Below are 24,158 nucleotides of genomic sequence, written 5' to 3'. Positions count from 1 at the left end.
TGTCTATTTCCAGTTCTTGTCATACACCTGTGCTGGTATGTGCACTAGGTGTGGTCTACTCACACTTCAAATAGTGTGGGTCTGGTCACACTCACTAGGTTTGTGGGTCTAGTCATACACTTTGTAAGGTCTCAGTGTATTTTTCAGGGGTTTATTACATTTTTTTGTTTTAAGTGGTCTTATGTAAATATTTTGTTGCTTTCTTTCTATAGTTCCAACTTTTACAGTTTTTTCTGTTTAAATAATTAAGATCATCCACTTAAATGAGAGTCATTTACAGCTGGTTTTAAAGGTGATTAGGTCAAGACTCATGCAGGAATCAAAGTCAAGTGCAGGGGAGTTTGGTGGAGCTGGAAATTTGCACATCCTGCCAACGGCATTAGCTGTAAGGGACAGGGAGGACTGCCCTTGGAGAAGCTGTAAACCCCGTGACTGGGCGATCCACATCACCAACAGAGGAGACAGTCATCCTGGGCCTCCAGCTGTGATACCTGAGAAGGGACGTGGCCGTGTAGGATCCAGCCAGGGATGCATAACCTTCATCTAATCATGCAGCAACACCACACAAAGCCAGCTTCAGATTCTTCCTATGAAACAAAGGAAAACAGGCCTGCATTCTTCAAAAATGCCAATGTCATGAAGACAAAAGAAGTCTCAAGAATGATTCCAGGTTATAGGAGACTAAGAAGACGTGACACCTAAATGCGACATGTGATCCCGGACTGGGCTTGACTTGAGGGAAAATCCTATAAAGACATTATTGCACAAAATGGGACTATGGATGGTGGATTAGAGAAGCATATTGCATCAAGGTTAATTTCTTGAATTTGATAGCTGTCCTGTGATTCTGTAAGGATCGTCTCTGTTGTTAGGAAATGCACCCTAAAGTATTAAATAGGTCAAGTGTCTTCAGGATTATGTGCTAAGGCACTTAGAGGTAAAGGTGCATGATGTGTGCAACCTACTTCTAAATAGTTCAGAAAAAAATACGTATTTAACATTTACATAAGGAGACCTTGACCTGCAGAAGTGATGCCTAACAACTTGTCACTTACCTTGTGTGGAGAATGCCAGATTTTCAGCTCTTCTTTTCTTACTTTCCCACATTTTCCTACTCAGGTCATTAAATCAGCAGAGACATACTGAGCAGCTGTTATGATCACTCAGCTGAGCACAGGTACACAGTTAGAGCCCAATGTGTGTTGAGTACCAGGAATGCACAGATGGCAGGGTCTGCATTCTGGTGACAATATGTCAAGTGTTACAGGGACACAGCAGAGGGGCCTATGAGGGCAGGCTTGTACTGGTATTTGAAGGATGGCAAGTTGTAGGTTAGGAAGCAGAGGAGGGAGGGTGTTCCAGGTGGAGGTGAGCCGTGGGTAGAAAGGCCTGGGTTGTGCAAAGCCTGAGCAGTGAGGGGTGTGGGGGTGGGATGGCAGGTAGGGTAGGAGGGCAGGTGGGCTTAGAGCCTGAAGGTCCCACTGCGAAGCTAAGGCATCTGAACACCATCCTAAAGCAGCAACAACTCCCTTCAGTGTTTGAATGGTGGGAGTGGTCAGGTTCATCGTCATTCAACGGTTACTTGGTCATTCAACAGATATCTGTTGAGGGCCTGCTATGTGCCAGACACTGTTCTAGGCTCTGGGAATGTGTTATCAGAAAAACAAACAGATGAACATCCCTGCCCTCATGGAGCTTCTAACCTCTAGTGGTGAAAGATAAGCAATAAACATCATAGATAAACTATTAGGTTTATGTGAAGTGCTGTGGGAAAATGTGGGGAAGGACGAGGAAGGAGCTGGCAGGGACAAGGCGAGAGTAGGCAGGGTGGTCCTCACTGAAGAGCTGATGTTTGAGCCATGACTTGACAAGAGGCCAAACCAGCGCGGCTCTAGGTTTCACTGGATTTTATGGAAATAAGGTGATTTTAAAAACTTGCATCTCAAGGGGGGCCGGCCCCGTGGTGCAAGTGGTTAAGTGCGTGCACTCCGCTGCGGTGGCCAGGGGTTCACTGGTTCGGATCCCAGGTGTGCACCGATGCACCACTTGTCAAGCCATGCTGTGGTGGTGTCCCATATAAAGTGGAGGAAGGTGGGCATGGATGTTAGCCCAGGGCCAGTCTTCCCCAGCAAAAAGAGGAGGGTTGGCAGATGTCAGCTCAGGGCTGATCTTCCTCATAAAACAAAAAACAAAAAACTTGCATCTCCTTCATGTACTTAGGTAAGGTATGAGATTAAACAATAAAATTGGTTTAATGAAATTCTGCCCGCTCTTTACCTGCCATCTTGCAGCCCTGGGAGTTCTTTTAGTTTCAGGTGACTTTCCGGGTCAATATGGAGCCTCCTCATTTTGTCTCATGCGGCGCCCGGGGTGATGGGAGCCGGGGGTCCGACTGCAGACGGTCTTGTCGGCTCTGCGCTCTTTGCTCTGTACCGTGGCTGCTTCTGTGTCCTCACAAAGAGGGGGGGCATGTTTCTTTGTCACTCTCTTTTGAGTGTTATTTCAGAGATAATAAAATAAACACATGATGTCTTTCTCTTAGAGGCTAAAGATACGGAATATGATTGCAACAAATAGATGTCAGTGATGCTAAGAATCATCAAGAAGGTTTCAGGTCCCAACCCCCAGCTCCCTGCAAAATGCAAGCACCACGTACCATGTTCTGTTTTTAGAACCCATTCTGTCTGCAAAGACCTTGTTTCCTGCACTAACAGACACAATTTCAACCTGCAGGAAAGCCCCTTAAAATAGTTAGCAAGATTTTACTTGGTTTTTGTATATGGTTGAAGGACTATTTTCACACTTTAATATTCTCAAGGAAAAAAATACCGTAGTTTGCATCATATACAATATATTAATGGTATAAGGTAGGTGTTTTTAGTTTGAGATTTTCTTAAGTGACATAGAGAGCTCAAAAGAAACATCTATTTATATAGTTTTGCCTATATTCACTTCCAAATACTTTAGCAAAGATAGAAAAAAGGAAAACTAAAAAAGACAGTTTGTATTGTGAAGATAGTTTTCGGAATAGAGTTAGGACTGTGCTAAGAATTGGTTCATCCTGCTCTGTGGTCTAGTTATGCTTTGTTATCCTTGTCTACAGACTGTTTTTAGAAATCTGAGTTCCCCTTTATCGTAAAGCAAAACAAACCTGCCATATGTGTAATTTTTTATCAGAGATGCTCCATCTTGCTCAGATGTTCCAGCAGGAATGGTTTTGTAGTTGAAGCAGCGATTTTATTGGGCTTTTAGGAGTGTCCCTGAAGCCACACAGACCCCTTCAGACTAGACTCGCTGTCCCCCTTCTCCCGTGGCTCCTCATTTGTCAGGCATCTCACAGCACCTTCCGTTAGGAAGAGGCTCAGCCTTCCCCTCCTGGTGAGGTGCTGCCCACCGTGTCCCTGGGAGCGAGGGAGAGATGTCACTTTACAGAAGAGAAATGTAAGGAACCGAGAGTCCAGATGGTGCTAGAAGGGGGCCCACTGTTTCCCCCAAGGAGTTGCGTGCTTCCGCCGATTATCCTCAAAATCGCTGATAACACTTAGTGTACGCGCTGTTCCTAACACCCTTTTTGTTCTTAAATTGTACCTTAGGAGGATTCCAAAGGAAGAGAACCTCATAAACGTGACAACATTCCACCTAAAGACCAGGATTCTGTTTTTTACGCCAAAGAAAGAAAAAAGAAAACACTGGTAGAGCCTTTAAGCCAGAGCGGTGCAGGTACGGTGAAATTTCACGTCGCTGTAGGCAATAAGAACGCTACCGGGTTAAGAATGTGTTTTTCAGACCAATTTTGTACTGCAAAGATATGACTAGTAATTAGCTGATTTAAAAACCTGACTTGTAGCTATCTGATTTATTAATAAAATGTTCAGCTCATGGGGCATTGGTTGGGAGAGCAGAAAAACAAAATTCCAGTGCTGAAGGCTGTGGGATTCTCTAAGGCGCGGGCCTTCCGAGGTGAATCTAGCCTTAGAGTAGTTCTATGGCCCACGTGTCCATTAGGGTGGGCGTATTTTCCCTGAAGGACCAAGGACACGGGGCAACCACAAACCAATCAGCCTTTAAGGGAAACGTGAAAATAGGAGCTGACTTGTCTGCGTTTCCTTTTTGAGTAGGAGAGACATTCAAAAGATTAAACTTCAGAAGTGATTTTAAAATGAAATAATTTAATTATACTCCTATTCTGACTCCTGCTGTTACTACTGGTACTGCTGTTACTACTGGTACTGCTGGTGCTACTGGTGCTGCTCATCCTCTCGCACCACCTTTGCTGGGCTCTGACTCACCCTGAGCTCCGTGGCCATCTCACCAGTATGTGTGATAGATACTTAACAAGAGACTCGAGTCCCGCGGCTGGTTGTGGAGAGGAAGGGAGGATGGCGGAAGGAGGCTCTGTTTACTTCTCTGCAGTGTCTGACAAGTTTTGGAAGTCATTTTTCTTAAAACCCTCTTCTCCTTTGGCTTTCATTACCGTCTAATACGACTCGGGTTTTCTCCTCTTTGCTCTCTGATTGTTTCTTAGCTTCCTCTCTCACTCCTCCGTTTGCTCCCAGGCTACAGAGTTGGAGTTTCCCTGACGCTCTCTCTTGCTCCTCTCCCCCTTCTGGTGCTCCTAGCCCATGACGAATGCATCATCCTACTGTGCACCAGGCACTGGTCTAGACAGGGGGGTGTTTAGATGTGGTCCCCCCTCCACGGAGCTCACGCCTGGCAGACATGTGCGCACAGGTTACACTGTTCTAATACATCCTGAGGTCAGGTTGAGTCTAAGACCAAAGCCTGTTGAACCTATACCACCTGAAATACTGTAATATAGCAACAGTAATAGAAATTTTAATCACCGTGTGTAAAATTTACTTTTTGGTGAAACATATCCTACACGAGTAGCTTGGGCTGCCCAGCACACATCGGGCCTTCCCTCTGGGCAGCAGCATGGTGTGATGGGGCTCGAATTCCAGCTGCGATCATCATGAACCTGTGACCATGGGCAGATTCCTTTTCTGCAAATGGGCCTAGTAGGCTTGTTTGAGGATTGCCGAGAGTACTAAGTATCGAATGCATACAGGAGAGCCTGGAACCCAGTGGGTTCTTGATGGATGCCACCTTCCTGCCCTTTCCTCTCACCTTCCATCCCTTCACCCGTGAAAGCAGGGATCCTCCAGCCCGAGACTCAGGGCATAGTTCTCCTGGGGCTGAAGGCTGGGAAGGACAAGAATGGACCCAGGGCGGGGTGGGAGGTCCAGGACTCTTGACGGAGGAATGGAATGGGTCTGTGATCGGAGTTTCCCATTTTGGTTCATTGAGGTCATCAATGGCCACATATCTATCCTTTTGGATGTTGAAGGAACTGGCTGGCTCACTTCTTTATCTTCTGCTGTCACCTATCGCTTCTGATCAGGGTGAGGATAAACTTTTCAAGAACCTCAGGATTTTATAAACATTTAATACATCCAATTGTAATGCTAATTACAATTATTTTTATCTACCAACTAACTTGAGTACCTTACAGTGCATGAATTTAACACCTAGTTTGTTAAAACCCAGTTTGTTCAAACCCGGTTCTTGAATATATTTTGAAGTAATAAAGCTCCATGTCCTGAAAAATCTATGATTTTGATGTTTGGTGAGTTGCTTTGTGTTTATTTCTAGCTGAATTAACTGGACACATGCTTGTCAAATGTCCACTGTATTTTGTCTCTGGGACCGAGTCCCCTGGTGGGTGGGACACAGCAATGACCATGACATCCAGGGTCCAGGACCTCAGTGGAGACAGGGACTTACATAGACAACGCAGACATTGAGGGCCACTGAGCCTAGCGCCTTGACAGAAGCCAAAGCAAGGGTGATGGGGACAGAGATGAGGTGTGTGGGGTCTGGGGTCCCTGGGCCAGGCTGCCTGACAGATGACACAGGAGGCTCCGAGGATGCTGAGCTGTAATTTTGGTTTGTGTCAGAAAATGTACAATGGACATTGGTTTGAGAACCCTGTTAAATTTGTGTTATTTTTCTCCAGAAGGTGACGTGTATAAAGCTCAGACTCCTAACACGGAAACCCAAGGAGCGCCGGAAGTGACAGAGGACCAGGATGTGCAGGTGGAGGTGCCTGTGGACCAGGTGGGTAGCTGGCATCGCACAACTGTGCCCACTGCCTTCTTAGTCTGCTCCACCAGCCTTACCTGCCTGCAGTCTCAACCCCACCCCTCCCCCAAGCTCTCCATGGCCTCTAGAATGTTCTATGACTCCTCCAGTTAGCTGCTGCTCCTCCTTCAGATCCTGTATCACCAGTTTTCCTGGCTGCCCATCTCTCCAAAAGGCTCTTCTGCTGTTGGGACCCTTCTTAACGCTGTCAAGTTTGTGACTGCATAGTTCACTTTGTCATTTGATTGCTGTCCCTTCTCCCCACTAAGCTATAAGCTCCCTAAGGAAGGGGATGGTCTGCTTTGCCCACTATTGTTGCCCTTGTCCCTAGCAGAGTTCCTGGCAGGTAGGAGGCCCTTACTAATCATTTGTGGAATGATGGAATGTTGGAATGATGGAATGAATGGTATATCAGATGGTATGGTGGGGAGTCTTTGGTCTGCCACTTCCTAGCTTTCTGACCTTGGGCCTCAGTCTCCTTATCTGTGCCGTGGGGGTGATGTCACCGTGCAGGTTTGTGTGGGGCTAAGTGAAGCAATGCACATGTGATACCCAATCTAGGGCCTGGTGTATAGTGGACCCCCATGCACCATTTCCCTCCTCCTGGCTTCACAGCAGAGTGGGAAGCGGAGTTCTGTGGACCGTCCAGGGGGAGATGGAGGGAAGCAGATGAGATAGGAGAGAGGGCACAAGAGAGTGGGAATGGGGTGCTGTCGTCAAGGCCTATTCCCCAGTGCCTGGAGAGAGGGGCCCAGGCCTGGGTTCCAGCCCAGCTCGGCCCACCCCCTGACCCTGAGCGCCAGGGCAGATCTCCACAGCCCTCCGGCCCCAATCCCTGTGCCTGCCAAGGGGAGACGGCCAGATAAGCTCTGAAATGCACCGCTTTGTCTCCAGTATCTACCTGAAGGCACTAAAAGTACAATTCCAATAGTTAGTTTTTGAGAAAAAAATTTATATTTTGTAAAAGGTCAATATTAGCATTTGAGTCCCATTTTTAGTCCTTGTAAATGGACTAGGTCCCAGCCCTGCACTTGTAACTGTAGAGTACCAAATCCATACCAGCGAGCCTTTCTGCTCCTCTTTCGGGAATCAGTCACTCCGAACTCTGTTGTTTATTTTTAACTTCTACTGTTTTTCTTCTCTGTGATATAGTTTTAAAATGTTATGGACTATGCCTTAATGTACTAGCTTTCCACTTCCTTTTGGCATTTTGAGCACTTTTCCTGTGTGTCTTGTATTTTCTAAATTACCAGTAATGTTATTTATTCTTTTCCTTGACATGACAAAAAATGACCAAAAGATTTTTTTTTCTCTTAAAACCCAAACTAACAGTTTAAATACTTTTATTGCACATTTAAGAATTTTAGTAATAAGTAAATTAAGACATTTTAGGCAGTTTGGTTTTATACCAAATTTATAATCCCCCTCCCCCCTCCAACACTGATTATTGTTACTGATACATTGTTGCTGCTTTGAGCATTAATCTTCTTGACAGTTCAAGATGACCACTCATTGTGCATTTTGACCTGGGCTCTGGTTCCTAACTCCCATTTTTATGGTTCTGTCTTCCAATTGCTTTTAATTTCCTTACAGAGTGATATATACTTTATATATTTCAATCACAGATGCCACTTTTTCCCACTTTTTCCATCTTCCAACTTCAGTCGCTTGGTTTCCTACCAGCTGAGACACTGGCCATTGATTTCCGTAGAGCTCTCTTTCTTTTTTTTTTTTTTGATGATTCGCCCTGAGCTAACATCGGTTGGCAATCTTCCTCTTTTTTGTTTTTCGCTTGAGGAAGATTGTCCCTGAGCTAACATCTGAGCCACTCTTCCTCTGTTCTGTATGTGGGACGCCGCCACAGCTGGCTGAGGTTTGCACCTGGGCTCCAAACGCGCGAACCCGGGCCGTTGAAGCAGAGCGCATGGAACTTGAACCCCTCGGCCACGGGGCCAGCCCCTGCAGAGCCCTCTTTTACCTGCGTGTGTTGGAAGGTGCATTCTCACATTCCAGCGCTCCTGGTGGTAAAAGCTCATTCTTGAGAACAAACTTCACTTTGAGACCCTTGTAGAATTCTGCTGATGTCCGTCTTTGGCTCCCGAGAGAATCAGGGTGGGGCCGCTGGTTAGAGAAGCTGTATTTCAGTTACTTGAGTGATCTGGGTTCCCCTCATCACGAGTGGGGGAGCTTCCAAGTCCCTGGACCTTATATGTCCTGAACCAGTTGGTTCCTGCACAGGGCGGAAGGCTGGGTTTGTGGGAAATATAACGAAGTGAAGGGAGAGAATGCCAGGGATCGAAACTCGGGATGTTACAGAGGGTGTCACTGCTGGTTGCCTGTCCCCACGTGGATTATGGTCCATCTGTAGTCACCCTTTTTTTTTTTCCTTCTTATGCTGCATTGTCTCCTTCTGAGTTTTCATTTTTAATAAATGACAATATAGTTTCCATTTTTTGTTTCTCTTTGGTTTTTTTTTTTTGTGAGGAAGATCAGCCCTGAGCTAACATCCATGCCAATCCTCTTCCTTTTTTTATTTTTCCCCTTTTTCTCCCCAAAGCCCCAGTAGATAGTTGTGTGTCATAGTTGCACATCCTTTTAGTTGCTGTATGTGGGACGCCGCCTCAGCATGGCCGGACAAGCGGTGCGTCGGTGCACGCCCGGGACCTGAACCTGGGCCGCCAGCAGCAGAGCGCGCACACTTAACTGCTAAGCCACGGGGCCAGCTCCTCTCTTTGGTTTTAATAGCAGATAACGTACCCCCTTGCCATCCACTCCTCCTGCTCCAACATTCTATGATCAGAGCTTGAGCAGAGGCCTATAGGGTGGTCGTGTTAACAGTCTGCTTTATAAGCTTTGATTCTCCGAGAGTGATGAATTTTTACACTAGCTTTTATTTTACAGTCCTGGGTTATTATACCCCAATGTTAAGGAAACAATTTTTAGCACTTATAATCTGCACAAAAATGGCACTCAGATATTAAAACATTGATGTTGAAATTCTGTCTGATTTAAGGAACACATTTTTCACAGAAGTAATGTCTTCTGCCAGATTCAAGATTATATTTATTTTTATAAATACTTTAAAAGGACAGAAAAACACCTAGAATTGCAGGCTCTGTCTAGCCCAGGACTCTGACCTCTGATTCCTCGCTTGAGGAGATGGTCTGGCGGTTCTCTGCGCGGGGCCAATTCTGTGGTAGCAGAGGAGCTTCACGCCAGCGTCCCCACAGGTGATGTTGTACAGTCTTCAGTTGACGCATGAGAAGGGGCACTGACTGCAATCACACAGGACTGGGGCCGGTTCTGACCTCTACTGAAATTCAGTCATATTCGGAGGGTCCCATAGAGTCAGGCAAGAGGAGAGTGTCTACTTAGATTCTCCAGTAGCATCGGGAGCGATGCACCTAAACCGCACCCCCTTTAATTCATTTCCCTCCAGGGACAGAGCCAAGAACAAGACAATAACTAAAGTAAAACCAAAATAATTTGGACTAATTAGGAGAAAGTCGGTCTAAATTTGTGTAATCTCTGCATTGTTTAATTAGGAAAAACATAATGGAGCTTTAAAGCCTTGGTGCTTTCAGGTGCCTACGTAGAGTAACTGAGACTAAGCTAACAAAGGTCCTTGAGGTATCCACTTCAATGAATAAATTAAAAAGTGTAATTAGTACTATATCTGTTAGGATGCTTTTAGCTGTGAAGAACAGAAAACCTAAGGAGAAGTGGCTAAACAATAAGGAACACTTATCACGCCATGTAGTAGAAGTCTAGAGGCCTTCCGTGTGATGGAAGCTTCCAGAGTGGGCCAGCTCAGAGGTGTAACTGAGGCCCAGGTTCCTCCCGTTGATCCACGCTGCCTTCCTCAGCACATTGACTTTTGGCCTCAGGCACGTTTCCTCGAAGTCTCGAGATGTTTGCCTACAGAAATGTAATTGAAATAGCCCCTATGGGAGTTTTTGCCACAGAACCACATGATTTTCCCCAAGAGTGGAGAGAGGTTCCAGGGCACTAATTAAAGACAGCTCATTTCCTTTGGCCAACAAATCATGAAAACTGGGAAATAATCAACAAGGAGAGTGACCACACACCACTGTGTGAGGAGCAAGATCAGCCAGGCTGTGGCGGGCGCCCCTTGAACACAGAGAAGAGGGTACTGGTTGGGGTCCCCAAGAGTACACTGAGAATTACAAAGGCATTTCAGAGGCATCTGGAGTGACCAATCCACTCCTTTTTACACAAAAGGGATTTATAGTGTTTCTCCTTAAAGATTTCTCCAACAGTTTTATTAAGCAGGTTGGCATTTTGTTGGTGGAGCCAAAGGTAAAAAAATGCAGAGCAGATGCAATCCTGTATTTGAAGTAACCGCTGGGGAAAAACCAAGGTGACTTTTCAGCTCTGTCCATAGAAGTGGTGTAGAAAGTCATGCTGTTTCATGTGCTCTTTGCATCTTTAAAGGAGTTTGACATAAGTTGACTACTAAATCTAAAACATGGTGTACTTTCCACCTAGAAACCAGCTGAGATAGTTAAAGAAGTTGAAGAGATAGATGATAACACCTCTGATTTTGAAAGCAACAAGGTGAGTTAAATCTACCTTTATTTTGTATTTAATGCCTTGGGTCTAAGGCACCTCTTTATCCTTTTAACACATTGAACAGAGTTCACGTGTGATGGAGAAAGGACCAGAGGGCCCCAGTTGCTTCCAGGATACAAATCAGCATAGAATTAGAAACATAGCATGTGTTCTCCAGACAGGCTGTACCTTAGATCAGGTCTCGTGTGTGACAGAAACTACGTGAGTAATTTTAATGGCTTCTATGCTTGTTCTGATTACCTTTTACTGTACTTCCAGTCACAGATTGAAAAACTTCTTTTCCAACGGCTTTCAAGATATTTTTTTAGAGAGGAGAGTCGGGGAAGGTGAACCGTGGCAGCGGTGTGTAGGTGGCTCCGTTTTCATGGACGAGTGTACTGTTTGGTGGGTTGTTGGTGTTGTGTTAATAGCGTGTCTTGTTGGGGGAAGGAAGGATATGTGCCGCGTGTGCTCTATAGGTGGCAGCAGGAGCTCGTGCAGGAGAACTTGGCTGTGTGGTTTCTGTTTGTGCTTCTTCCGATCCAGATGCTTTAGATGTACGTCCGTGCAGGAAGCGTGATTCTGAGGTGCTCTATGAGATTACGTGACTAATCTAGCTAAAGTACGTGAAATGGGAAAACAAAATTTACTTTACTTTTATTTATTTTTTGAGGGATATTTGGCCATTAAAATTGTATATAGTTAAGGTGTACAATTTGATGATTTGATATAGGTATATATTGTGAAATAATCACCACAATCAAGCTAATTAACATATCCATCACCACAGTAGTTACCATTTTCTTTTCTTTTTTGTGGTGAGAACATTTAAGACAAAATTTGCTTTAAATACACAATTCATGTAGCTAAGAAATAGATTTTTGGGAGTTTGTTTGCAAAAATCTATTTTTTCACGGTGGTTTCTTATTTTTTAAATTTTGGCCCCAGGCAGGAGGTTGTGTGATAAATCTGGGATGTTAAGTCTGAGTCTGTTCTGATGCTGATTCCTCCAGAGCTAAATAACCTTGAGGGGCAGCAGCCTTGCCAGCAGCACTTTCCTGCTCTTAAACTGGAGCTTCCCGGCTCCAGGTTCAAGAAGGGAGAGAAATGATTCCGGGGGCCCGTGGGAGGGTGCTGGAGCAGCCTGGAGTTGTCTCCTGGGTCTGCTCAGCTTGGAAAGGAGCGTTTATGGGAAAGGACATGGGTCCTCAGGTAGTTTGTTTGGGTTTTTCAACCTCAAAGGAGTTTATGATCTAAAACAGACAGTCGAAGGGAATAATCTTTCCAACAGTTCTCTTTTCCCTCCTTATATTCTTAAATATTTTTGATTTGGAGACAGTTTTCAGGGAAAGGTATACGGCCTGTGTCTGGGTGATTAGGGAAGACTTTCAAATGAGGAGGAAGGAGAATGTATAATTGCTTTGGTGACAGAGTGTAAGACTGTGTTCTGAGAGGAGGGTGACAGGGGAGAAGATGTTTGCTGCCGAGCACTAGGAGAAGAGGGGCAAAAAGACCACTTGCTTGTGTTCAGGGAGCAGAGGACAGGGCTGCTGTTGTGTCTCAGTTATGGGGGAACTGAATGCCGTGTTTTAATAGAAATATGACACTTTCATTTTGACGACATTGAGTTTACATGATCACCTGAATACCTTGTGCAAACGGGCCGCTGGAGTTTGTCATCTACGCCTTATTGACTTGTCGTGTAAATCTGCTCGGGCTCTGGGAGCATTAGTAACATGACATCAGTCAGTAGACTGAATTTCTTACAGTGAATCAAAGTGTCTTTCTTAATGTAAGCAATAGTATCGGAATAACGGCAAACCCAAGCACCTCGTTTTTAGATATCTGGGTTAAGAATCTAAGATTTTAGGGGTCCGCCCTGGTGGCGCAAGCGATTAAGTGCACGCACTCCACTGCGGCGGCCTGGGGTTTGCCGGTTCGGATCCCGGCCACGCAGCGACGCACTGCTTGGCAAGCCATGCTGTGGTGGCATCCCATATAAAGTGGAGGAAGATGGGCACGGATGTTAGCCCAGGGTCAGTCTTCCTCAGCAAAAAAAAAAAAAAAAAAAAAGTTTCTAAGCTTTTAGGGAAAGGAGGTGATAAGGAACAATCACACCTTCATTCTCTTGCCTGAACCTGAATGACAGGGGGCGAGGCAGGGATGGGCTGGGGAGGGCAGACTCGTATTTACTGAGCGTTCGTGCTGTGCTGGGGACTGTGCTGGCCCCTCTCCCACGTGTCCCCTCTCACCCTCACATTCACCTTCGAGGTAAGTGTCAGTACTCCACTTTGTAGATTCAAAAACCGTGAGATGGAGAGAGCTTAAGTCACTCGACAACACCACACAGTCAGAAAGTGGGGGAGCTTGGATTCTAACCCGGTTTTGAATGATTTCAAAGGCTGTGTTTTCCTCTCCCCGGTGAACCATGCTAGTTGCATATAATTTCTCAGAAGAGATATGTCAGGCTTCATGGTCTGCTCCTCACGGAACAATTGCTTTGTGATGTTATGTATCGTGTTAATAGTCTGCAAGATGTCCAGAAACGTTTTAGTTCTACCAGGTCCACACAGCTCCGTCTTTGCTTCCAGCAGGAGCTGAACAAAACTTTCTTGGTGTGTCTGTTCCTTGCTGGTATGAAATGCCCCAAGAAATTGAAGGTTTTTGGCCCTAAAATCTAGCCTGTGTTTTTGAACGATCAGAAAGAAAGCAAGCATTTTATATGCATGATAATAGCTAATATTAATAATGAAAAAGCAAAAATACTCAATTACCACTTTCTGGCCAATTGGCCACAGTGATCTGTATCTGCTCTCAGTGAATTGTAGTTTCACTTGGTATTTCATTTGTCTATTCATTTGAAAAATTAACCCTATGATATTTATTTCACATTGACTAGGTTAGGTTTCTTAGACATGTTACTTCTGGCTTGACTGCTCTCCTAGGTTGTGAAATCCTTAAAGGGCTGAGAATGTGCCTTGTCATCCTATATGTCCTTCACAGTGTCTAGGAAAGTGCCTTATATGCAGTAGGTGTTTAATAAATGTTTGTGGCTTCGAGTTACCTATGATAAGTTGCTTAAACTTAAGTATAAACTCCTGGAATAAAATGGTAATGACCTTGGAAAGTTATAAGAGAGCATATTATCATGAACATTATTTTAAAAATATATATTATATTTCTGATGTTTGATCACAAGGATTTCTGTTATCACTTAATACTTTTTTTGTGGTTTTACATATATATAATGTAAAATTTGCCATTTTAACCATTTTCAAGTGTATAATTCAAAGGTATTAAGTATATTTGTGATGTTGTACAAGCAACACTACTATCTATATCCAAAACTTTTCATCATACCCAACAGAAACTCTGCGAGCAGTGAGCACTGGCCCCCACTGCCTCCTTCTCCCAGCCGCTACTCTGTTGTCATTTGTGCATTTAAAATAACCCCTGACTGAAGGAGCTGTTTAAATGTAGGTATTATGATCAGATCCTGCTCACCCCCCAGCCCGGGGAACTATGGACAAGTGTGTTTATTTTGTCATCATGTGTGTCACTGGCACAGAAGTAGAGGAAATCAAAATCAAACACAGAGAATAGAGCTGTGCTTTCACATGACACTTCTTCATCTTCAGAATGCTGTAAATATGTTAATTATACAGTTGTGACAACTCTGCCAGTATCTGACACTTAATAATATTTTTCATCTTAACAACGGAATATTATCAACATTAATTAACTAACTTGAGAAACTCTTCTGTGAACTTATAAAGATGAAATGTGTACTTTTTTGTTTTCCTTATTTCAAATTGTGTTCATGACACAAGATTTTAGTTAAACTGGGTGCTTGAGAACTGTTGGAATCGAGGTAGACTGGAATTTCTCTAGTTCTTTTACTGCCTGACTTGTTTGGTCCATTGATTGTAAAACCTTTTATGTGCAAGCAGCACTTTTTTATTTATGCTACCTGCTAGATTTGTAAACAATGTGTAAAGGTTTTGAAAAGTTTCCAAAGAATGTGGAAGGTGTGAATGGCAATGCTGGAAAATGTGTCTCCAGACCATGTATTAGGGCTCTCCAAGGGTGATGTGAACTCCGTGCCCCTGGGGATGGTTCACCGTGGGCTGTAGGCCGCTTCTGCAGGCAGGTTTCGGAGAAGACTTGTGCATGGGAACGGTTGATCTTGTGCGACTCTAAGGTTTTTTTCTGACTCTGAAATTGGGGTTATCAAACTTTTAATAGTTTTTCTGTTTTTCCTACCTTTGAAAAGGCTATATAAAAATTTCATGGGTAATTTTGTTTATTCTGAAGTGGGGAGAGAGGGAGAGGGAGAGAGATTGATTTTAATATTTTGGGTGCTAAGTTTTTCTTCCTTTCAGAGTATGGTTTGCACTTTTCTGTCTCTTCTTGTGCTGTGCGTGCTGCCTGGCTTGCCCTCGGTCTAATTTCTGCCTAGTTTCTCCCACCCTCCAAGGCTCGTTATAAATGCCAACCTCCTCGTTAAGCTTTCTGGATCCTCCACCGAAAGGTAGTATCTCTTCCTCTGTGATCCCCAACAGTATTTTGTTTCTACTTCTCACACCACCTGAATCCCACTTTGGCTTTTCTTAGAGTTATTTGTGTGCCTCTGCTATCTCCTCTGATAGACTAAGTTTTGTGAAGGAAGAGTCTGTGTTCAGTTCATTTTATTGTCACCCTTAGCACCTTTCACATCACCTGGCACGTGGGAGTAACTGGTCTTGGATTTGATCAAGAACCTTGAGGATGGTAGGTAACTATTGTATGGCTCTGGTGGCAATTTGAACTCTGGTTCAGAAGGTGGGGGTATGGCAAAGCCAGGGCTGGGAAGTGACTCCTGATAGAGAGGACTGAAAATGAAGCTGAATATTCAGTGAGTCTCAAAAGGCTGTGACTTAAGAAGTAATCATCCCCGAAGACATGGCATTTCTCTATATGAAAATGAAACTCTTCTCTTTGGAAAATGCCATCAAGTCAAAAGTCCAAAGCATGGAAGAAACCATTTGCAACACAGGTAAAATTTTCTTAACTTACAAACGGCTCCTAAGTCATTAATACAACCCGTTAAAAGAAAGGCAAATGAAACAAATAGGAAATTCACAGAGAACACAAATCTCCAAAAGACACAAGAAAATATATCCTTATCATCCCGAATTAAAGAAATACAAATCATAAACAATGCATTTTTAAAAAAAATCAGATTGACAGTGTCCAGTGTTGGGAAGATGCAGGAAAGCAGCAATGCTTCTTAACAGGGTCAAAGTATAAATTGGTGCAGCCTTTGGGGAAGGGATTTTTGCTGTTTCTATTAAAATTAAATGTGCACGTATTTTTTTTTAACCATAATTTCCAAAGCTAAGGATATTTCACAGATATACTCATTAGTAACAAAAAAATAGAAATATGAGATATTCATTCTTAGGGGCTGGTTGATTAATTTATGCTTCACCCACACAATGGAAAACACTACAGCTCGAAAAACAGTAAGGTAGACCTGTATGTCCTGAAGGTGTGGGGGTGGGGGGCTCCAAGAGATTATATTAAGTGAAAAAAAAATCAAGGTGCAACTGAGAGTATAGTATACTGTATTTGTGTAAAAATATTTAACCAGATGTACATAAAAATGAAGAACTTAGAGTGGGAGACGTGTAGTGCTTGACGAAATAGAGGGGAAATATGAGGACCGGGAACACAGGAATAGTACCGAGGGTGGGGTGGAGGCTTGAAAGGGAACTCCTGAGTGATACGTGTAACAGGAAAGAATTTGACCCAACCTAGAAAATGAGAGGAGATAGGCAAGGTTAAGGATTTCCGTGACAGTATCCTTCTTGCAGATAGTTGATTACTATATTTTTTTAATAATAGGAAAAAGAAGATGAAAGGCTTTATGAAGATAATGAAGGAAAGGTTTGTATCGACAAAGTCTATAGTTTTGTGTCTCCTTTCTGAAGACAGACCTAACAAGATAATCAATGGATTCCAAAATCTTGTCAGGTGTTCTTTAGAAATATAGCTTCCATGTCTCCGTCATACACCATAGCTCTTGTTCCCAGAGATGGAAAACAAACTCAGTGGAAACGAAACTTCATTAAGTCATTTCAAGTGGATGGACGGATCCTCTGTAAAGGCAGACAAAAAACAAGAGAGAGTTGGGCCTGGCCTGGCGGAGTAGTGGATAGGTTCGTGCGCTCCACTTTGGTGGGGCCTGGGGTTCGCAGGTTTGGATCCCAGGCATGGACCTATGCACTGCTCATCAAGCCGTGCTGTGGTGGCGTCCCACATACAAAATAGAGGAAGATGAGCATGGCTGTTAGCTCAGGGCTAATCACAAAATAGAGGAAGATGAGCATGGCTGTTAGCTCAGGGCTAATCTTCTTCAGCAAAAGGAGGAAGATTGGCAACAGATGTTAGCTCAGGGACCAATCTTCCTCACCAAAAAAAACCAGGAGAGTGAAGATTCCTTTGGGTCATGCATTAGGCAACATCCTCCATGAGCAATCTGCAAGCAGGCACCTGGAGACAGTCACTTGGGTTTTCCAGAAAGTCATAAAACCTGCACCTTCAGACCCTGGCCATTAGGCTAAGGATGAATATGTCGACATGGTGAGGGCCCAAGAGGTGGATGGGCTCCCCCATAGCTGCGAGGCTTACAGCCCCCTGGGAAGGCGAGGCTCTGGCTGGGCAGCTGGCCCCTCATGGCAGGCGGGGGCGTGTCCTTCTCCATGGGGCTGCTCTCCCTGCTGCTCAGCAGTCCCTCTGTCCTAAGTCGAATCAACGTCTCACTGTTATTTGTTAAATGATTAAGTGACCATGACGATTTTTATCCTAGTACATAAGATTTTATTTATTTACCCCTTAGTTCACTTATACTCCTCATCACTCCATAAAAAACTCGGGCCATAAATACTAATATTTGGGAAGGTTACCTAATCAAAACCAGCCTGTGGAAACCAGCTGGGATTTGACATGAGATCAGCCTAGAGTTGCATGCCCCATCCGTCAGTCATGTGTGTGACCTTGGGAAAACCCCTTAAAATCTCAGAGCCTCGGTTCCCTCCTCTGTTTGAAGTTTGTTCAATGGTTTATTTATAACAAAATCAACCTCCAGGATTAGAGATAACATATATAAAATATGCTTGGTGTTACGATTTTTTCTTATGTTTTTAGAAATAACTGAATTGTAGAAGAATCCTGACAGTATGGGGGAGAGGGCACACACAAGAGCTACAGCTGTATTTGTGCACGTATTTCTTACGTGCGGACGTGCACCCAGCCATGTAAAAGAGCTCTGAATTCCAGTTCTGGCTCTTCCTTTAACTTGCTAGGTGTCCTTTGTTAAGTAACCATACCTCTCTGCACTTCATTAATTCAAGCAACAGTTATTTTACGTGTTTATATGTCTATTTACTTTGCAAGAATCAATTAGACGATGGATTTGAAAGTTCTTAAAAATTATAACATATTTATGTTTAAAATGGTGTTTGCGTTATTTTACTGAAAGTACATGTTCTTCAGTTGGAAACAGACACTTGGTTGTTCCCACTCTTAGCTATCTTGTTAAAATCAGTGTAATCGATTTTGTGATCTGGCATTCCATCCTCTGGAACTCTGAGAACCAACCTGACTGCACTTGGCTGGAGAAACAATAGTGGGTGTTCATGGGGATGTCCCTGGAAGCTTAAATAACATCCACTGGGGTTTCAGTGTCAAGAATTCTTTGGAAAATGTATCATTTGTTTGGTATACGTGTTACTTGCTCTTTTAATCACAATGTTTTACCGAACATGATGGAATGGAGTGCAAACTTGGGACACATGGAAACTGTGTCTGTGACAGCAGTGTCAATTCTCTGAGCCACAGTTTCCTTATGTGTAAAATTGGGATAATTTCCAACTTGTGAGGTCAGTATAAAGATTAGAAATATTCATAAAGTACTTTATACAGTGGGTTGGGAGTAAATTATAGCTACTGTTATTATTGTTATTCTCCAGTCTAATCACGATCCCTATCAGAGGTTTAAAGTCCTTGAAAGCAGGAATTTGACTTTATTTATATTTTCACTTTTCTCAGCATCAGGCACATGCAATGCCTTACTCAGAGTTGGCATTAATTGCATTTTTAAATTGAATTTTCTTCTATGATATGATATCTCACATTTTAAAATTAAGAATACTTTATCAAATTATAAATAATTCATATTTATTGTAGAAATATGAGCAAATACAGATAAGAAAATAAAGTAAAAACATTGAATTCCTCTGCTTAGAATCTATTTCACTTTTGTATATATTCTTAAAAGCTGTTTTCCAGTTTCCATTTAGTTTTTTATGTAGTGTATTAAAGAGGTTTTGACTTTGCTGATAATAAAAAAATCTATTTTAACAAATACTATGAATCAATTTTTACGATTTTTCAGTATTTTAAATTTTTTCTCAGTATACTTCAGAATGTTGATTTTGTTTATTTGAAATAGATTTAAACATTTTTGAGCAGAGCTGCCATTCACATTTGAAGGAAAACAACCAACAAAACAACATATGAATCATGTGCTTATGTGAAATTCTTCCAAAGCAACTGGAAATTTTGCTTCTTGAGTGTCATTTGTTCTGACCATTTGATCTCATGCCAGGATTAAAAAAGACAGATTTATTTCTCTTTTACCAGAATAAATATTCAACTTGATTTCTCATTTGGTGTATTTTTGTGATGTGGTGAAAAATTGAGAGCTTAAGAAAACTAAATAGATGGAATAATTTACCCAGGAAAACATTAAAAAATATAAACTAAAATTTAAATCATGAAGCTAGATGTTGAAGTATTCTATCTCCATCCTGTATCAGACTGGTGATAACTCCCCCAGACGGAACACTAACAGAGAGCATGTGGAATACCCGGGCTGTGCACTTTGGTGGGTTTTTTTGTTTTTGCATTATATAAGATGAACACATGGATCACTTCTGATTTATAGGCATCAAGGCAGGTTGCCATAGTGACAAGTTTCAGGTATAAAGTATATAAGAAGATGAAATCATAATTGTGACATTTTTCCCCAAAGGCTTAAAAAATCAAGTATAATTTGATTAATAATCCATGTGCTATCGGTAAAAAAAAGTATTTTAAATAAGATTTTTACCTTTTATATTCTTCAACTCATGAAATGGTCTATCACCTTTTAGAGGTACGTTTTGTATGTTTTATGACAATGTTATTATGATTAGGTCAAGACAAAGTCCCTTCAAATGCATGTTGAAGTCAGCATTCGACCACACCTCAAAACCTGTGGAGCATCATGAGTTAGATGCCGTTAATGTGATGGAAAAATAGCAGATTTTGTCTGCCTTTGAAGTGTTTATATGTTAGCCCATTGAAAAGCCAGGAGAGAAAAATTACCAAGCCACACATAAAGAACTCATGTCTGTTATTAAATTTATTCCTTGAGATAGCTGTAAACTTTTTAAAAAAGTGTATTTGGGTGTCACTTGTTCTGATAAAATCTTGATGTCTATAAATCGAAACATTTAGAATGTCAGTATAAGTTGAGAGTCTGCTCTCTGGTCTCTGATTTGGCAATGAAGCATTGAGAATCATTTTGTCTGCAAGTTCTTTGCCCTAGGCTAGAATTAATGGAAGACATCCTTTTAGTGGTAAGGCTTGTATCTTCTCCACAATGAGGTGCAGTTCATAGTTTCATCTTCTTGCCCAAGAAAGTTCTGTTAATAGTACTGGGCTCTTGAACCAGAAGAAGCTACCCCGGTGAGAAAAGTGGCAGGTGTATCATCAGATGATGCCTGGCCAGCTGTGCAGGTGTGTGCGACTCCATGTGGAATACCAGTGGTCGTTTTCCTCCCTGATTTCCACACTTCCTGGGACCTGGGGGGCTGGCCCCATGCTCCTCTTGAAGAAACGCCTTCCAGCGTGGTGTCAGTTCTCACTCCTACTTGACTTCTAAATTCACATTTCTGGCCAGATCCATCTTTCCCTCTTTTTCTAATGCCGCGTCTCCAATGGGTTCATGAGTCACTTCTTCCAAGAAACTTTTAAATTACCCATTCTGGTCATTTCTTAATGCTCTCTTCTAGCAATTATACATGCTATTTTAATCATGCCATTTTTTCTAATTATCTCCAAGTTATTTTGTGTGTGCTTTCAAGTTTTCAACAACTCTCTACTCCATGCCTTCTGTTTATTTTTTCCTGCTGAAACGGTCAGCTGCATCTGCAGGGGCCATGTCTTCTGCTCATGGTCTTCTCCTCCCCTGCCAAGGAGCGTGACTTGGCTCCTTGCAAATTCTTAAAAGAACAAACCTGGGCATTCTAGGACTAGAATTTGGCATAAGAAAGAGAGATCTGGTCCTCTCAAAGCTTTTAGTCTTCAATGTTTCATGTTGCTGAAAAGCTGGAAATTTCAAAACATGATAAGACTTTAGGTGGAGTCATACTAACAAAAAATTGAAAAACAAAATTTTGGTGCAATAGTTACAGAGCAGGAGTTATCTATCATTGATAAACGTCGTGTGCTTATTTTCTTTAAAAAAGAGTCATGTTCTATTTTGTTTTTTAGTTTTCTTGCCATTATGACTCCACCCCAAATCATATTGTGCTTAGAACGTCATCGAGGATCGAAATCTTACAGGATGAGAGGTTTTGAAAGAAATGGGCACTTCCGGTAATGTGCACCTCAGCTTCAAGTGGTCTACCAGACAAGATTCTATAGGAAAAGTGAGCAGTTGATATGTTATGAGCTATAAAATGATTGATAAAACAGTGAAATCTTTTTTTAAATAATCAAAGTAATGGTTTATATTAATTGACATAAATCATATTTAAATGATTTAACGTAATTATGAATGAGAGGCTCAGAACATGAGGCATTTTCCATCGCCGGCAGCTACTGATGAAAACATCATCTAAACGTGTTGCTAAAGTGAAATGCATATGCCAATCCCTAGTAGTAACTTCCTCTCGTTGTGTGCTTTATCTGTCAATCTGTAGAGGGTTTTCATTTAGTTAACACTGCCAGAAAGGCCAATAAAACCAGGGATTTTTTGATCTAGCATTGTCTCTGACTCAGGATTTTTGTGGCAAAATGAAAATGGCATTGATTCTTTAATGGATTTTTGAAATTCATTGCCTGCCCAGGATCTTTACCATTCTTTTCTCTTTACTATCTTGATGCCGCTCTGTCGCTGCAGCTAAGTATTTTATTGCTTGCCTAAGAGACAAGGTTCGTATTGATCAATACTGGAGTCTCAAAAGCTACGTGTCAGTCATCAATAATGCTAAGTGGGATATGGTGAATTAAGTATTAAGTAATGAAATTTTTAGGGAATTATACAGTTCTAGAAAAATAAAGCTTGGATTCCTCTATACATAGGAGGTTCATTTGATCATGTAAAAAAAGGAATTTTCACTTTAAAATAATAAGGATGCCTCACCTTCAATATAATTGCAGATCGATATTCTATGTAATGCTCTATATTAATAAAACAGGAAATATTGAATTGATGTTTTATAATAGAACAGACATGAATGAACCAACCTATCTATTCATATGGTGGGCTCCATTGAAACAGTTTTGTTGTATTCATGACAATTTTAGAAATCATGGTTAGAGACTTGAAGGAAGAGGCTCCACTCTGGTTTGCAGAAGTAGCAAGTGAAAAATATCAGTGAGGTATGAGATGAGTAAGTTCTGGGAATCTAATGCACAGTTAAGAATACAGTATACTGTATTGTATACTTGAGATTTGCTGAGAGAGTCGATCTTAAGTGTTCCCACCACACACAAAACAAGTGACTATGTGAGGTGATGATATGTTCACTAACTTGGTTGTGGGAATCATTTCACAATATATACGTATATTAAATCATCATGTTGAACACCTCAAAAAACATGATGTTGTACAACCTAAATATATACAATTTTTATTTGTCAATCATATCTCAATACAGCTAGAAAAAAAATCAGCAAGTGCAGGCCAGTTTCCACCACCACGCCTTCCATCTCGGAAGCTTCTGCACCTTTGCTCCTGGTTTCTAGGCTGAGGACTCAAAATGTCCTCTTGGCTCCCCTTCTCCAGTGGCCTCAGGTTCCCTTCCCATCCTTGCCCGTCTCCCAGTCCTGTGTTTGCAGCGGTCTGGGCTCCATTCCAAGGCTGCAGGCTCTGCTGTTCTTTGAGCAGACCGTCCTCCTCTCTGAGCCACTGTGTCTGGGCAGAGGGCAGAACCAAGGCAGTGTGTCTGACATGCTGCCACTGGGCTCTCTGTCTCTCAGGTGGGCTCCATATTTACTTGTCGACCTTGACATTGTGAAAGGGAAAGGAGGTAAAATTAAGCCAGATGCTCAGGTAGGTGCTCTGCTCCTCATCTCAGCAGCCTGTGTTTGGCCATTCATTTTTAACTTTATTTTTTTATTCACTAGTTGTCCACAATATTATCTGTTACAGAAAATTGATTTTAAGCAGATGAACAAAACTCCAACTTCGGGCCATCTGCTAGGGCATAGGCAAAGAACAGCAATGGGATTTTGCTGTGAGCAACTCTTAATTAAAAGTGTCATCAGGGGCCGGCCCTGGGGCGTAGTGGTTAAGTTCTGCATGCTCTGCTTCAGTAGCCTGGGTTCAGGGGTTTGGATCCCGGGCACGGACCTACACCACTTGTCAGCCACACTGTGGCAGCAACCCACATACAAAGTACAGGAAGATTGGCACAGATGTTAGCTCAGGGCTAATCTTCCTCACACACAAAAAAGAAAAAGTGTTATCAGAGATACCTCCCAAGAGGTGAGAGTAAAAAATTTTATAGAACTTTATGCCCACCTTGTAATGCCTAAGTAGCAGGAATGGGACATGGAGAAAGAAGAAATGATCCTTTTTAGTTCATAAAGTGGTGCCCTCAGCTGTGAGTCTAGCCCTGGTGTAAGGTGTGTCATAATCCATTTCTGTTCTCCATGAGTGGTCATCTTGTCACACTTCTATTGGCCTCAGGTGGACAAGTTTTTATTAACATATGACCACATAACACACAAACCATTGCAGTCACAAAAGGAAAGCATTTTATTCATATTTACTGGGTTTTCTATGTGATAGAGATGCTATCTATAACTTTTAAAACATCTGAATTATTTTTAATTATAAATATATGTGGTCAGTTTACAGTGTGTTTGTAAGGCACCAAACGACCTGGAGTTTAGGTGTGTGTAACATAGGACCATAAATAGTATTTTTGGGCACAAAAAGTAGCATTTAAAATGTTTGTTTCTGGGAAGCCTTAATGAGAAATCTGTATTGATGGCCTACACTACGCTCTGGGTACTTCAGGTGAATTTATGACTTAGTTACCCTAAATTGACAGCCATATTTTGGGGAAACAAATATCTTCTCCCATGAGTGGTTTAGAGGAAAGAAAGTCAGAAACGTAAAGAGA

At 42.3% G+C, this 24,158-nt stretch overlaps 1 protein-coding gene across 1 annotated transcript in view; it reads left to right on the top strand.

Annotated features, from left to right (window-relative positions):
* Positions 1–24,158, top strand: part of DCDC2C (doublecortin domain containing 2C) — an 86,716-nt gene that overhangs the window by 50,655 nt on the left and 11,903 nt on the right. Inside the window, exons 7-9 of the mRNA XM_087436404.1 lie at positions 3,594–3,720; positions 6,017–6,117; positions 10,651–10,719. Coding sequence (XP_087292530.1) covers positions 3,594–3,720; positions 6,017–6,117; positions 10,651–10,719 — 297 coding nt within the window. The remainder of the gene's footprint in view (positions 1–3,593; positions 3,721–6,016; positions 6,118–10,650; positions 10,720–24,158) is intronic.

Source organism: Ceratotherium simum, chromosome 11, assembly GCF_057802395.1.
Source record: "Ceratotherium simum simum isolate JZ-2026a chromosome 11, ASM5780239v1, whole genome shotgun sequence".
NCBI classification, from domain to species: domain Eukaryota; kingdom Metazoa; phylum Chordata; class Mammalia; order Perissodactyla; family Rhinocerotidae; genus Ceratotherium; species Ceratotherium simum.
Note: the sequence above shows the minus strand (reverse complement) of the source record. Positions and strands in the feature narration are given on the sequence as shown.